Source organism: Epinephelus moara, chromosome 22, assembly GCF_006386435.1.
Source record: "Epinephelus moara isolate mb chromosome 22, YSFRI_EMoa_1.0, whole genome shotgun sequence".
Lineage (NCBI taxonomy): Eukaryota > Metazoa > Chordata > Actinopteri > Perciformes > Serranidae > Epinephelus > Epinephelus moara.
The window spans coordinates 4,910,159-4,926,166 of NC_065527.1; the positions used below are offsets into that span (position 1 = coordinate 4,910,159).

Below are 16,008 nucleotides of genomic sequence, written 5' to 3' on the forward strand. Positions count from 1 at the left end.
TTTGAGGTGTCCTGTCAACACTTTCACAGACATCTCTTTTCCAGTGGTGGCCTACGGGGAAAATGCTTGCATAAATGATTTTATGCTGCAATACCATTAGTGGCCACTGGGAAAAATAGATCCCTAATCTTTCTGTTGTCTTTAAGATTTTAACGGATGATTTTAAGTACAGACATTTGCTAACAGAGAGGAAAATATATCATTTTATCATTATTTATTTATTTTTGGACATGTTTTATGTGTGCTTGAAGTGTCCAGTGAAACTATGTGTCTTCAGATTTGATTGTTTTCTGATAAACTAAAGGATTAAGTGCTTTTTACTGGTTGACAGACTTCCTCTAAACAAAGTTAAATACTTTAAAGTCACAAATCTTTACTGAAGAGTTGGCCCAGCCCAGGCTACTACATCTCATTGTTATATCATATACAATTTAACATTTATTATCAGGCGCAGTCTGCTTTTTTCCACCATTTTAGTTCATTTGTAGTAACTCTTGTTCTGATCTTATTCCTATTGTTACTCTATTACTCACTGGTTTTGTTTTTGCTCTTTGAAAACAAGATAAAACACTTATATCTGTAAATTTTGCCAGGTATTTAAAGGCACGCTAAGCACTGTTGGGCGTCACTTCTGTTTACATTCAACAATGTTATCAAACACAATGGAGCTAGCTCTAAGTTTTAGAGTCCTCATATCACTTGCAGAGATCCAAGGGGAGAGTAGGTTGCAGCACAACTCCACCTAATGCAGGCTGACAGTGCCCCAGATTCAAACGTCCAAAAACAGATAACTGAAACCACAAAATATCTCCATACTGCTCGTCCGTAGTGATCCAAGTGTCCTGAAGCCCCGACATAAAAAGTTGTTTGGAAAAACATCATTTGAACTCTGTTTTTAGCCTCATTGTAGCCTCTAACTGCCTCTCTGTACACCTCGCTCATGTGTGCGCGCTTGTGCGAGACCGTGAGACATGGGCACCACGTTCTCTGGCACAAGAATTTCCTTCTGGATAAAAAAAGTTCTACTGAACTGGTCTCCACACCGGCTCCAGGTTCAAAAAGTCAGTTTCGTCAAGGTCTTCGAATCACTCTTAGTCTGGTCCATCCCTTGGGACCACTTTGCATTGGGAGAACACAGCTCCCAGGTTCACAGGGACACGAAAACCCCTCCATCACGTTAAGGTGGCGATTCTCGGAGCAGGGTGGCGATTCTCACCTCTCGCTGGGGGTGTTTCGGGCATGTCCCACTGGTAGGAGGCCCCGGGGCAGACCCAGAACACGCTGGAGGGATTATATATGTCATCTGGAACACCTTGGGGTCCCCCAGGAGGAGCTGGAAAGTGTTGCTGGGGAGAGGGACGTCTGGGGTGCTTTGCTCGGCCTGCTGCCCCTGTGACCTGGCCTCAGATAAGCGGAGGAGAATGGATAGATGGCAGAAATATGTGCCACAAAAATGTCTACTACATTGAGTTTTGGCCTTTAATAAGCTGTAACGGGACAGTTCAAGCTCAATCCAGCTCCAATAACCAACGGATATGAAGTAAAATAACTTTTTATTTTGTCTAGAAATATCATAATTTAATTTATATCTTTACAGAAGTGTCCAGAACTCACATACTGAACATGAGACTGTATTCCTTTGAGAGGTGAATATTGGTGCTGTACCTCGGCTGCGTCTCATCCAATCAGCTGCACCTGCGTCTGTGCGTAAGGGTGCACGTGATGTTGCTTTGAAACCTGACGGTGTTTCCCTCCCATTTTCCTCTGACACACTACTTCACTTTGTTTAATTAATGCCACGTTATTAACACATGATCATCCACGCTTTCCTCCCTGTTCTTGATAATAATTCATAATTCGTGCATAATAATGAGGTGTGGGAGTCGTGTTTTCATGCAGTCTGGCTGCTCATAGCCTCAAAGCAACATTAAGTTAGAGTTAGTCGCTCCTCACCGAGTCATCAGCGCTGCAGGCTGCATGAGAGGCGGATAATGCGCCGTGCCAGCATCTGGATCCGACCGAGAGTTAACTCAACTACTTATCTTGTGGATTAATATTTAACTTACCTTCATATTGTATTTGTAAAGCACACCTGGTGGAGATTTTAATATCTAGATTTTCTATTTACTTTTTATTGTCGAAGTCAGAGTAGAGCAGCAGGAGAAGAGGAGGACCGGAGCCGCCGCAGGTATTGGATTTTTACTATGTTCATCTCCTGATGTCTTTTTGGATTTATTTAGATCTATTTTCTTGATTTTTGTGTCATTTATGGAACAAGAAATCTGATCCAGGCGGGGAATAAATGCATCATTTTATTTGTGGTTATTTTCGGACATATTTGAACAGAAATCTGGATTTAAAACTTTAATATTTTTCCCGAATTTTCTTGTTGAAGGCCAAAATACAACCATAAAAGCTGATGACAGAAGAGGGCTGAGAGTCTGAACGTTTGTGAAGAAACTGTTGCTTCCTTATTATTATTGTCTGGATGGATCCTGGACACCTGTGCAGAGACCACACCTCTCTGCAACCGATGAACCAAACAGAGGACTTCATCCTGCACCAATGGGCAATCACCTGGATTACCGTCACTCTCCGGTACCCTTACTGTCTGACGTTATACCTGGAGTAGGAGCGGATTTACCCTCTCAAAAGGTAGGGCAACATTCAAAAAACATTTATAAATTTTAAAGCATTACTTTATTTTATTTTTATCTTATCTTATCTTAACTTATTTTATCTTGTCTTATCTTATCTTAACTTATTTTATCTTATCTTATTTTATTTTATTCTATTTTATCTTATCTTCTTTATTTTATTTTATTTATCTATTTTATTTTCATTTATTTATTCTATTTTATCTTATCTTATTTTATCTATTTTATTTTTATTCATTTGTTTATTTTATTTTATTTATCTATTTTATTTGTATTTATTTATTTTATTCTAATTGTTTTATTTTATCTTATTTTATTAATTTGACTGACAACATAATCTTCATAGATTTTCGGTGGCTCAAAAATGAACAGTAGCACCACTACAGAAATCAAGTGATAATAATAATAATATGTAGGCTACTCATTATTTTCTTTTAATTTTTATTATTGATAAATAAAATTAAACTTTTGAAAATACTCAAACCTCAACCAGTCATGAGACAAATAATGCACACACTGTGACATTCATGTTGCAGTGACTAGCAGCTGTATTTGCCTGATATAAAGATAACTTTATGTTAATTTAAATGCAGGTGTGAGCGCTCCACTTCCAAACTGCCTTATTTGCTTCCCATGGTTACAGCTTTAAACAAACAATATGACAGTTTATTAATGAGAGTTTCCCACATTTATGACTGTGCTCTCTCTTGTTTATTACACCACACACTTTGTCCACAGATTGGAACCCTTTCCCAATCAAAGTCACATCACAAAGATGAATTCAAAAGTGAGGATGCTCATTTTCGTCCTGTGTGTGACTGGTGTCTGTGTGTTCTGGAGGGAATACATGTCACCGTACTCCCTGTCTAAACAAAAACCCTGCGCTTGTGACCAATGCTTATCTGAGGAGGACCCGTGGTTCACACAGCGTTTCGACAAATCTGTTGAACCATTTCTGTCAGCGAACTACAGCGTCTCAGAGGAGGTTTTCAACTGGTGGAAGGTAAGCTGTGACAACATTGCAAGAAAACTATGCAAATCAGTGTTGGGAAGTAAAATAATTGTAAATCAACTGTCATCTTCCCTGTGGCGACAACGGCTGTCAATATGTTTATAAAGTTTAGTTGCTAACTGGTCTAACGGCAACTTGTGTTTGATATGCACAACAGCTTTTACAGGCTGAAAGGCGCAACTTCAGTACCTACAGAAAAACAGTCGATAGGCTGTTTCAGATCTTCCCACCTGCTCCAGATGTTGTAAAATCCAAGCCTGACCGCTGCAGGACTTGTGCTGTGGTGGGGAATTCTGGTAATTTAAGGAGATCACATTATGGACTTCTCATAGACTACCACGACATCATCATACGGTAAATCCTCCAGCTATAGAAAGCTGTTTCAGTGCATCATTGTCTTTGGTCCCTTCTTAAAGGGAAATTTCGGTTTATTTCAACCTGTCTCCTATCGTCCTAAATTTGTTTCAAGTGACTAGTGACATAAAAATTATAGTTAGCATGTTAGCCGTNTAGCTCTGCTTTCCAAAGTGCGGCTGAAATATATCTGGCCAGCTCTAGATAAAGCCCAGCTGGATACTACTCCAGGTGGAGGTGTCTCGTCCTCGGTCACATCCAGACCTTGAAAATAAGGCTGCAACCGGTCCCATTCCTTGCAACAGAGGCATTCCTCTTCTGTGGGCACTGGGGCACAGCATTCACAGGTACACCACCGATCTCCAGAGCTACGCAGCCTTGCAGCAGCCATTCTAGTCCTCTACCTGTTGCGCCTCTCTCTCTTCTCCTCCGTATTTCAGTTTCACAAAGCTCTTCGTCAGTGTATTCTGGCTCAAATAAATAAGGGCGGCCATCAAACTCTGCAAAATCAAATTCCTCCTCCACAAAGTCGAAGTCTGGCAAAAAGTTGGTGGACTAACTTTGCACTTGAAGGTTGCCCGTTCACTTACGTTTTAACAGGTCTGACGCTACTATGTGCCCCGGCTGTATCTAGGCTAATGGCTAACATGCTAACTATTATTTTTATGTCACTAGTCACTTGAAACAAATTTAGGACGATAGGAGACAGGTTGAAATAAACCGAAATTTCCCTTTAAACAATGATTTGAGACAGTTGGACAAACATGAAAGTTTTCCTCAGTGGCAGACACTTGACATCAAAATCCAAACAAAGCCCTGATGATATATTTCCCTTTGTACTATATAGAATGAACTCTGCCCATACCAAAGGCTTTGAAGCAGACATTGGGAGCAGAACAACTCATCGCATCATGTATCCAGAGAGTGCTGTGGATTTAGACAACACCACTCATCTGGTGCTTGTTCCATTCAAGATACAGGATCTGGAGTGGGCCACGAAGGCCTTAACTACAGGATTTTCGGGACGGTGAGTCATATTTTTATTTTACTATGCAAATGATCATTTGTCCCCAGTATGTAGACCTTCTGTTCAAGCTAAAATTGTTGGCTTGTACTTTGGCACGCTGATGGTTTGAGGTAAATGCTAACACAAGCATGCTAACATGCTCGCAATGGCAATGCTGTTACATTAAGGACATCGTTAGCATGTAGGCTATAATGTAAACTGTATTCATTATTTTATCTCACCATGTTCAGCATGCTAACATTTGCTAATTTGCTGACACAGACAGCAGTGCCTTAAAGGTATGGCTCCGATTTTTTTATGTGGCATTATGTGGCGCCCCCAGTTTGGAGAAGCAGCAGGAGTGCCGACTCAGAAGCTAAGCAAAATAAAAATTTATTTTAGACAACTAAAAAGAAAAAAACAGTTTAAGTGTTTGTTGTATTGTAAATAATTTCACAGCTTTACCTTTCTATCAGACGGTCCTTTCAAGCCCGGTCTCACTCTGAAGTCGTCGAAATCCAGCGCTAGGGCAGTGACTTGTGGCGTCAGAAATCAATGAAAAAGGTGTCCTTAAATGTCGGCATGATACAATGCCGGTTGCCGTTGCGTCAGGAGGAAACGCGGAGGGACAAGGACAAAAGTTTAGGCGGGGACAGTCCTGGTGGGGCAGGCAGGAGGGTGGTGGATGGGTCCAACAAACACCGACCTAACCCAACCATGTGTGTTTGTTGTTGAAGGAAAAAAAAAACATCAAGTCACAGTGTTGTACCAACATATTTATTTTTAAAGAGACTGTACGTAAATGAAAGAGGACGATCCATGTAACAGGCAGAACTTGACACGGCGTCCCAGAACGTCAACAACCAACACACCCAGGGTACCTTGCATGGCGTATGTGGACGTGGAAAGCCCATGACCAAACATCGATATGTGACGAGGGTGGAGTGAGAATGTGTTGATGCTTTCCTACAGCGAAGCCGTGAACAGCTTCATTTCTCAAACTATGCTCCCATCAAAGCCACCAGACCCCACTGACAAAAGCTGTCATTTTTTCTCTCTGAACACAGAGGTTGCTGGTTCACCGCTGCCTCGACCTGTTAGTCTGTTTGTGTTATTGTGTGACCTTGGTAATTCCAAACCAACCCAACCTACTCCCTTAAAAGAATACTTCCTTTACTCCCCTCTTGGTCACATGATTGCAGCTTTACCAAATGCATGGATTATACATGAATTACTGGCTCATGATTTAATAAGATTGAATACAGTTGAGTGCATTGATTTTCGTATACGAATAGTGCATAAGCAGCAACAGCCTGAGTTGTGAGGTTGCTAAACAGGACTTTGAAAGCAAAGGTATTATGTTGTGCTCAAGTAAAGAATGCTCAGTCTGATCCAAGGCCGACTGAGTAACATCAGACTGACAGAGTTTGTACAGGATTTACCACACTGTAGGAGCTCAACATGTCCAAACATGGCAGACAAAGCATTTCAATGAATGCTATTTATTTTCCTAAGCTTTTGAACAATGTCCTCTGGGATAATGCGCACTACGTTAGTGCAGCAGAGTATTCCCACTGAAAGACTCTGTATGCCTATAGAGCATAGGCAACAAAGACCACCCTCCTCTGTCACAACTGACTGCTAATTGCTCAGACAACCTGTGCCTGCAGCACACAATTTTCATACAATGCAAACACTGAGTGCCAGTACAAGAAATCGTTTCCTTCTATGCAAAGCATTTGTCTTTCTGTCATGTAAGAGACTGGAGCTCATGTTCTGTGGGACACGAACAATAAACGCTGTGGACTTAACTAAACCATGAACATTCCCCATGCTCAGGATAGGTCCAGCTGAAGAGAGGAAACACACCCCAGCACCATTAAGCTGAGTACCTTGACTTGGACTTGTATCAGACTTGAGTTATAATTTTGATTACTTTAGTCTCAACTTGACAAAAGCTTCACCGAAGCCCAAATATTAAAAAGTATTTTCTTTAAAAAGTGTGTCACAAATCAATTTATTCCTCTTAATTTCTGGAATCAACTACAATTAATGTTATTAATGTTATGTTTCTGAGCACCAGTTGGAAAAAAATGATACCAAAGATAATTTTGTTCTCGTACAAACGCTACATGGTGGTCAACAAAAATCAGCTCAACTCAACTCAACTCAACTTTATGTATATAGCCCTTTAAAACAGCCACAGCTGAAACAAAGTGCTGTACATAAATAGACAAAGCAACACAGGGACATAAATCAATTAACAGGAAATTAATACTAAAATAATTGTTTATTGTTTTTAAAACAATTTAAAAACAATAAAACAATTTAAAAACAATAAAACAATAAATAAAACAAACCGTAAAACACTAAAACAGAAGCAGAGTCTCATGCGGAGTTGAAAGCCAAGGAATAAAAATGGGTTTTCAGACGAGTTTTAAAAATGGACAGTGAGGAGGCTTGTCTAATGTGGAGGGGTAGGTCGTTCCACAATTTAGGAGTGGCAACGGAAAAAGCTCTGTCCCCTCTGAGCTTCCGTTTGGACCTCGGTACCTCCAGGAGCAGCAGATCGGCTGACCTGAGGCACCGAGCAGGAGCGTAGGGGTGAAGAAGCTCAGAGAGGTAAGGTGGGGCCAGACCATTTAAAGATTTAAAAACTAATAAAAGAATCTTAAAATGGACTCTAAAGTGCACAGGCAGTCAGTGGAGGGAGGCCAGGATGGGAGTTTTATGCTCCCTCTTACGTACTCCAGTTAACAGGCGCGCAGCTGTGTTTTGCACCAATTGGAGACATGCCAGGGAGGATTGGCTGACTCCAAAATAAAGTGCATTACAGTAATCCAGCTGAGATGTTATAAAGGCATGGATTACTGTTTCAAAGTGCTGTTGTGCAAGGAAAGGTTTCACCTTAGCCAGCTGTCTAATTTGTGTGGAAAGAGATGCCATGCTTTCTCAGGATGGATCCCAGGGGCAGTAAATACAAAGAAAAAAGCAGAGGCCCTAAAATCAACCCCTGTGGAACCCCATACAGCAGTGGAGCAGAGCTGGATTCTGAGTTTCCAAGGCTTACACTCATGCTTCTGTCAGCCAGATAAGATATGAACCACTCCAGTGCAGTACCACAGTTGCCCACTAGATGGCTTAACCGAGCCACTAGGGTATTGTGGTCCACGGTGTCAAAAGCTGCTGTTAGGTCCAATAAAACAAGAATTACTTGGTCACCAGAGTCATTTGCCAGGAGGATGTCATTAAAAACTCTTAGTAAAGCTGACTCGGTGCTATGCAGACTTTTAAAGCCTGATTGAAAGATCTCCAGGACATTATGCTCATCTCAAAACCATTTTAGCTGAGCATGAACAACTTTTTCTAAGATTTTGGAGATAAAAGGCAGCTTAGAGATGGGCCTAAAATTGGCCAGCACGCTGCCATCAAGGCCAGGTTTCTTAAGTAGGGGCTGGACCACTGCATGTTTCAAACTCGGGGGAACAACACCAGAGGACAGACTGCTGTTAATGAGGGCCAGAACCGACTGCTCTATACTAGGGAAAACTACTTTAAAGAAACCAGGAGGGACAAAATCAAGTAACGTGGGGGTCAAACATTAAAAACTCGAAACTCTAAGTTACGAAGTAAGACTTGAGTGCAAAGACTTGAGACTTGATTGTGACTTGCAAAACAATGACATGGTCTCATCTCTGCAACATACAACACACTGTACAGCTCTAGTCGAATTGAGAATGTGTTGGTAAAACAACTAAAGCCCTTTTCAATCAGGGATCGCGCCACTGGGCCGCTACATAGCCCCTTCTTTATGCCACCTGCGTATTTCTACACGGAGCCAAACATCTTTGTGCTGCTCCAGTGTGTGACTTTAGAAAGCATGCCGGCATCACGTAAACAAAAGAGGTGTGACGGGCATGACATGTAACACAGCATCAGTCTCTAGTGCGACATATACCGTATGCATTGACAAGCATTAAATATCGCATAACATGACAATAATAATCCTTCACCATCTTTGTTACATGGCAGCTGATCTCGTCCTCTGCTTAGAGGGTAAGGAGCTCCTGGACTTAATTGTTGTCCCAGTTTGCGCACAGTGTTGGCCGCTGTTCTTCTTCCTTGTGTTAGCTGCTAACTGCTAGCAGCTACTTTTTAGATCTCTGTGGTGGGTTACATGCAGCACATGTCGTCAAAGCGTCACACCCGTGCTGCCCATGGTCCCATCCTGCCAGCTATTATGTTTATACAGACGTCATTTCAGCGTGACTACCTATGAAAAAGGGGCTTAAGATATGATTAACAGCTTTTAGATGGGCGTGTTGAGGATAGCCTGCCCTGCCGGTTTGAGCAGTGGAGGGGGCTCATCCACTCATTCACTCACTACAGAATAGGGCTGCCAGTCCTGTGTATTACAACTGGCCATTACTGGTTACTGGACGGGGTGGTGGAGTTGATTTGTTCGTCCTCTCCCTTACACCTATTGTCCTTCAGGTGTCAGATTACAGACTCTTGCCACATGAGACAAGACAGGTTTACGGTAGTGTACAAGCTGTCCCGCACGTGAGACCCAATCATCTCCTGTTACCATGTAGGTGGCATTTGCCTTGCAAGTTACCACTACTGGCAACAGGAGACAGCATAACAGGGCAACATGAGTCTCATCCACATGCTTGCAGTGTTTTGCATTTGTGAAATAGAACTTCCTCCTGAGGTAGGCGTTCATATTGGGAATCATCTTGGCTTTACTTCTTTGTAATGCCCGTATACTATTTTATTGACACAACCATGCAGTCATTCCATGTTTGACATTTCATGGTGTTTTCAACAGATCATATGCACCAGTGAAATCCAAAATCAAGGCTAACAAGGATTTGGTGAGTGTATTTTTTCATTCAGCAATAAACTTTATTGGCTGCAAAGTTAATGGCTCATAAAAATAATAATTTGATCGATAACAGGTGATGGTGGTCAATCCAGCTTTCATGAGGTATGTTCATGACATGTGGCTGGCAAAGAAGGGCAGGTATCCATCCACTGGCTTTATGGCTGTGGTTCTTGCTCTGCATATTTGTGACGAGGTAAGTTCATTTTTAAATTGGAGTTGTCCTTGATTTTAAAGCTTTGACTACGTTACCAGTTCCTAAAATGTTAACTTCTGTTTTCCTAGGTAAGTGTGTTCGGTTATGGAGCAGACAGTGATGGAAACTGGAGTCATTACTGGGAAAAACTCAAATACAAAAATTTAAAAACTGGCATTCATCCCGGAAGTCACGAGTATGGAATTATCGAGGAGCTAGCTGAGCAAGGAAAAGTCAGATTTTATAAAGGGTGGTGATCTACCGCTCAGGGTTTAAGACATCAAAGCCTCGAAAGTGAATCATTTACAAAGCAAAACAAGACTAAGAAGGGTAAGCCTTAAAACTCAGGAGACATCTCTTCTCTGGCTGCACACAAGAACCCTTCATAGACTACATGTGTGATGAATGTGACTGATCCTGTTGACGGTGTTTTGTGCTGAGATGTTTTAACTGTTTATTTATTCTCACTTTGTGATGCTGGACACTGAAATGCACAACATAAATCAACAGGTTCTTCAGGCCAAAAAATCCTTGAATTGAAATTTAAACATGGTAGCATGTTTCAGTGCATAGAGCACTGTGTTTTTTTCTTGCAATGGCAGCTCCTACAGGGGAGTGTATCAGGGGGCATGAACCCCCTGATGCAGTTGCTTGCTACCCCACTGGCTTCCCCGTGGCAATAATGATTGGAGACCACCGTTAGTGTCTTTAAGAGCCTGTTGTGCACTTAAGCTAACATTAAGGTGGTGAGACAGTCTGAGGCACCAAGGATGTCATGCTAGCTTGTCAGGAAGGGGGCTAAATAATGCTCCAAAGTTTGGCTAAATTTTGGGAATGACTTGCACGTCCATTTTCAAAGGAATCCCCCTAGCTCTCATCTCAAGATCTCTCAACCTGCTCTCATCCCAACTCGTCAAATGTCGCAACTTAGTCAGTGAACTTTCATGTTTACATATGATGCACTAGGTATCCTCCTACATGTGTCTTTTCAAAATACACTTCTGTTTTCACAGGAAATGTAGAATATTTGCTTGTTAGCTGCCTACAGTCTTTTTCAAAATAAACTTACAGCGTCGGTAAAAGGGATAGTGCACACAAAAATGAAAATTCAGCCATTATCTACTCACCAATATGCCGAGGGAGGCTCAGGTGAAGTTTTAGAGTCCTCACATCACTTGCGGAGATCCAAGGGGAGAGGAGGTAGCAACACAACTCCACCTAATGCAGGCTTACGGCATGGACGTCATTTGAGGCTACAGTGAGGCTAAAAACAGAGTTCAAATGACGTTTTTCCAAACAACTTTTTATGTCGGGGCTTCAGGACACTTGGATCACTATGGACGAGCAGTATGGAGATATTTTGTGGTTTCAATTATGTGTTCTTGGACGTTTGAATCTGGGGCGCCGTCAGCCTCCATTAGGTGGAGTTGTGTTGCTACCTCCTCTCCCCTTGGATCTCTGCAAGTGTTGTGAGGATTCTAAAACTTCACCTGAGCCTCCCTCAGCATATGGGTGAGTAGATAATGGCTGAATTTTCATTTTTGGGTGCACTATCCCTTTAAACAAAGCAGCATATTTACATTTATTTCCTCGTGCAACAAAAGCACATGGTTACGCAGCATTTCAAAATGACGCCATAACCCAGCAGCATATCATACAGCCACAGAAGGTGCCTGTTTGTGTCGAAAATCACTGACAATGCGGCGATACATGACAAATTTGGAATGAGAACAGGCTGCATATCTGAATGGAAACAGGCTCCACAAGTCTCCCCTAAACTTGAGATGGCTTGTTTCCAGTAAATGTTTCATTCCCCTTATAATCCACTCCTTCAAATTAAAGCTGTATATCTGTCTTTTTAGGGAAAATGACAACCAGCTTACTCAAACAATGAGTCGTCTAACATGTATAGATACATAACACATTACTACAGCACTGTTGTGGACCTTAAAATGTGAACTGTATCGATATTGACGTTGTTTGCACTTCAGCAGCATAACTGATTTATTAAGATTCAGTTTTAAGAGTTTCAGTGGCTCCACCTGGACCCCCCCATGAAAAATGTCTGGGACACCACTGTTTTTCTTGATGTGATGAAACCTGTTTTGTCTGTTGAAAGGTTGGCCTAATAACATTTGTAAATCAAATAGTTCCCTTGGAACATCTCTCTGCTGTGACCATGTGAGAATGTCTGAACAAAAGATGACCTGTGTGTTTTTCTCACCTACAGTACAGACACTGATCACTGTGATATGATGTATGTAAATCTCCTGGGCTTACCGGGCAGATGACACTTTTGTAGGATGGATTATTTGCATGTTTGACTGAAAGGTTAACACGCTGATATAATATGTGTCAACTCTGTCAACTGAAGTAGACTAAAAGTAGTGCCAACATTTCTGCTTGTTTACATGGAATTAAAAAATGGTTGGGATAATGGTGAAGTATACTGTACTGTATTAAATGTATTTAACTAATGTAATAAGTGAAATACAGAATTCTTTTTTTTTTTGTTTGTTTTTGCCTTTTCTGTTGTTTTTGGTACACCTTCCTGTATTTGACTTATTGTATGTGTTTCTTGCTGCTACTGTATATAGGGGAGACTGGGTGTAGTTGTAACAATGGGATGGTTGTAACAGCAGCACCTTCACCAAATAGGGATGACTCATGAGCAGGGCTTGAAGTTCTCCGGCACGGTGCCGGATTTCCGGCGCAGGAATATTCTGGTGCAGGAATATTTTTTTCTCGTGAAAATTTTATCATCTTGCTGTAGCAACAGTCATTTAACCAGTCGTTTTAAAGCAAAGAAAAGTGATAGTTCCAACTACCAATGGTGTATCACATTACTCAAGGTAAACAAGGAATTCTAGCCAATCAGAGGCAGAGGAGGGCGGGCCTTAAGTTTTCACAGTCTCTCATTCAGTCACGCCATGGACACACCGGATGCAGAACCGAAGTGCAGCACCCAGCTGCGGAGGCAGTTTTCAGTCTGTGCCTATGTTAACCTATCTGACTGTCCACACAGGCCGCTGAGCAGAGCGGAGCGCCCACGGAGGCTCGTGCACTGCAAAGCTTCAGCTCGGTGTCTGGTCTATTTTTCACGCGAGCCGCGAGTGCTTCCGTCAAGCTGGACAGAGTGGATCGTACCAAACAGGAAGTCGGACACAGAAAAGACGAGAGAATCCAGCCAATTTTCAAAATAAAATAAAATTTAAAAATAAAAGCCTGTTTAATTATGATGTTGCTTGTCCGTCTAAATATTTGTTCAGTTTGGTCTAGACACGAGAGAGATGAAAACACGCACAGATAGAGAGAGAGAGAAATGGCTACAGGTTGGGGTTGCTATTCACACATACAGAAAGCAGAAAGAGAGGGGGGTGGGGTGGTAGAGAAAAGTGAGAGATAAATTGTGAAGTCACAGATGAGTTATCACTTGCTAATTAGCTCAGTCAGATAGAAGATGCTCCTTGATGTCAGATGTTGTGAGTTCAAGTCTCAACTGATGTAAAATGTACATTTTAATGCAGACATTCTTGGTGTCTTCCTATTCTGCCACTTGTTGCTCAGAATTGCCTAAAATTGCCCGGCCCCAACCATTTTGTAGTAGCTGATGACCAAATTTTCCTTTTTTGGTGAACTGTTCATATTTCATCATTGAAAACCTTGAAATTATTATTCTAGCTTCTTGATGTGATACTTGATTGATACTCTCAAAGTGCACCAGATTAATTCATTTAGACGTCAAATGTTCAAAATTTTCTTCCGGGGCGGCATGCCCCCGGACCCCCCTAGTGCTTTTGTAATTATTATTGTTTGTTTTTTATTTGTTGTTGTTTTGTTTTTATTGTAATTGGATCTGTGTATTGCTGTAACTTGAACATTTTTATGAGGACCCCAGAAAGACTAGCCTGTTGTTTGTGCATTGGCTAATGGGGATCCTAATTAAACAATAAACAATACTCCCTGACATCTATTAATAAATGCTGTGATATAGTTAGAGAAATTGGAAAAATTGATATTTGTAATAAAGGTACTTCAGGGCATAATTTGAGAGCTGGAACACAAAAATTCAGTGAGTTATAGATGCTGAGAAAAAGTGTTACCACCATACCTGGTCTCCCCTACATTTTAATGTTAAGCATATTTACCTGTAATGAAATATGCCTCACATATGGTAAATATTAAATTAACTTTGAGTTGTTGTCCCTGATGTTTTTTGGACAGCTTCCGGAAGCGTTTGAGTTCATCACATTACGCCACATGACTTCAATTTGGCACAAGCTCATGTCCAAAGCAACCTACGGTAAATGCAATTAGCCTCCACAGGAAGAAGAGTCAGATGGAAGAAATATTTGTAAGGATTGATACATTCTGTGTTGTCCCTCAGGCTGCACACAGAGAAAAGTGTGATCACACAGCACACAAACTCAGTAAATAAACGAATGTCCTCAGGTCAGTGGTCGTCTGTGTTCTGTCTTTATAAAAAGCTGCACAGATTTGGTGGACGTCTGCAGTGTTGAGCTCAGTTCCCACACATCCAACATATCCTTGATCTGGTTTTATGTTCTGAACAACTTTGCATGAGTGGATGAGCCATTAACCTGCCTGAATAACCGGCCAGTGGAAAGAACAAAGACAGTCATTAAACCAACCCAGCTAAACACACACATAAAATACCTGCCTGTATCTGTTTCCTTAGGCGGACATTAAGTGGGTTTTTATGAGTTAATAAAATTCCAATCACAGTCCCCACCACTTTGACTAATGGATGAGAGTTTAAATTGGGCCTGTCATGCTGTCATTATACATGTTGAAACATAGAGGGTGCTCTTTTACTTCTTTCTGTAATAAGTGGAAGACAAGACATCAGCACTCCACTGATGGGTGCAGTGAGGTGGGACAAGAGTACACGCCTTCTTCAGCCTCTGGCAGCCTCTTCCCAATGAAATTCTAGGGGGGCTAAGGAGTGAGGGGCATGTAGAGCAAATCCCAGTGTCCTTAACTTATTTAGAGTTCTTCTTTGAACACAGGCCCATATCCAAGGTGGCAATCACTCATAGGGGCCCCTCTCCACCCAGCACACTGTTGGAGGGCCCACTCTCTCTATGGGCCCACCTTACAGGCCCCACTGCCCACACTGTCTATATTTACACCCCTGTTCTCACTCCCAACTCGTCAGATACCGACAGTTGGTCAGTGGCCTTACACGTCCACCTATGATGCACTGGGTACCCCTCCAGCATCAGTTAGAGACCACGTGTCAGCTTATGCTTGATACACACACGAGTCTTTAAGTTAGGTTTTTAAGTTGACTTCCTATTATTTAGGCAACAAGAACAGGTGGATAGTTTTCGAAAAAAAACATCATGGTTGGCCCAAAACAAGTATGTTTGTTGCTGACTAAATGTGACACTCAGGTTTTTTTTGTTTTGTTTGGTTTGGGTTTTTTTTAACTTCAAAATACTTATAAAACAGATGGAAATTTAACAGTAGACATAAGTCAAATGGAACTGTTATGGTCTGCCGTGCCTTCTCCCCTTTTCCCAGTGTTTTCTTATGTTTACCCCTCCCTTGTGTTTCCTACAGTATGTGTGCCTTATGTTTACCCCTCCCTTGTGTTTCCTACAGTATGTGTGCCTTGTCTGTTCTCTCTCTGTAGCTATGTTTCCATCCAAAAGTGATTCGAATCATTGGGAAATGTGCATTAAAAGAAATACATATTCTGTGTGTTTCCATTAAATGTACAAACTTTGGTGAAAACTACAAACTCCGCAGAACCGGAAGCAAAACAAGGCTCGCATTCTTCTTCTTCTACGTTTTCTGGCGGTTGGCAACCAGCTTGTAAATGCATTACCGCCTTCCCGACCTGGAGTGTGGATATCACCATGAGAGAGGTGC

At 41.6% G+C, this 16,008-nt stretch overlaps 1 protein-coding gene across 1 annotated transcript; it reads left to right on the forward strand.

Annotated features, from left to right (window-relative positions):
- Positions 1–936: 936 nt before the first annotated feature.
- On the forward strand, positions 937–11,207 carry LOC126384365 (CMP-N-acetylneuraminate-beta-galactosamide-alpha-2,3-sialyltransferase 1-like). The gene is made up of 8 exons (XM_050035386.1): positions 937–2,188; positions 2,396–2,655; positions 3,396–3,660; positions 3,827–4,023; positions 4,871–5,050; positions 9,861–9,906; positions 9,991–10,110; positions 10,200–11,207. The coding sequence occupies exons 3-8, from the start codon at positions 3,433–3,435 to the stop codon at positions 10,365–10,367; spliced, it is 939 nt and encodes a 312-aa protein (XP_049891343.1). The 5' UTR covers positions 937–2,188; positions 2,396–2,655; positions 3,396–3,432; the 3' UTR covers positions 10,368–11,207.
- Positions 11,208–16,008: the final 4,801 nt, after the last annotated feature.

What these genes read in the sequence shown, in the direction of transcription:
- LOC126384365 (XM_050035386.1), top strand. Translation starts at nt 3,433, where the DNA reads ATGAATTCAAAAGTGAGGATGCTCATTTTCGTCCTGTGTGTGACTGGT. An exon ending in AGGTTTTCAACTGGTGGAAG is followed by an intron (nt 3,661 to 3,826) that starts GTAAGCTGTGAC and finishes TATGCACAACAG; the next exon opens with CTTTTACAGGCTGAAAGGCG. An exon ending in TCAAGGCTAACAAGGATTTG is followed by an intron (nt 9,907 to 9,990) that starts GTGAGTGTATTT and finishes GATCGATAACAG; the next exon opens with GTGATGGTGGTCAATCCAGC.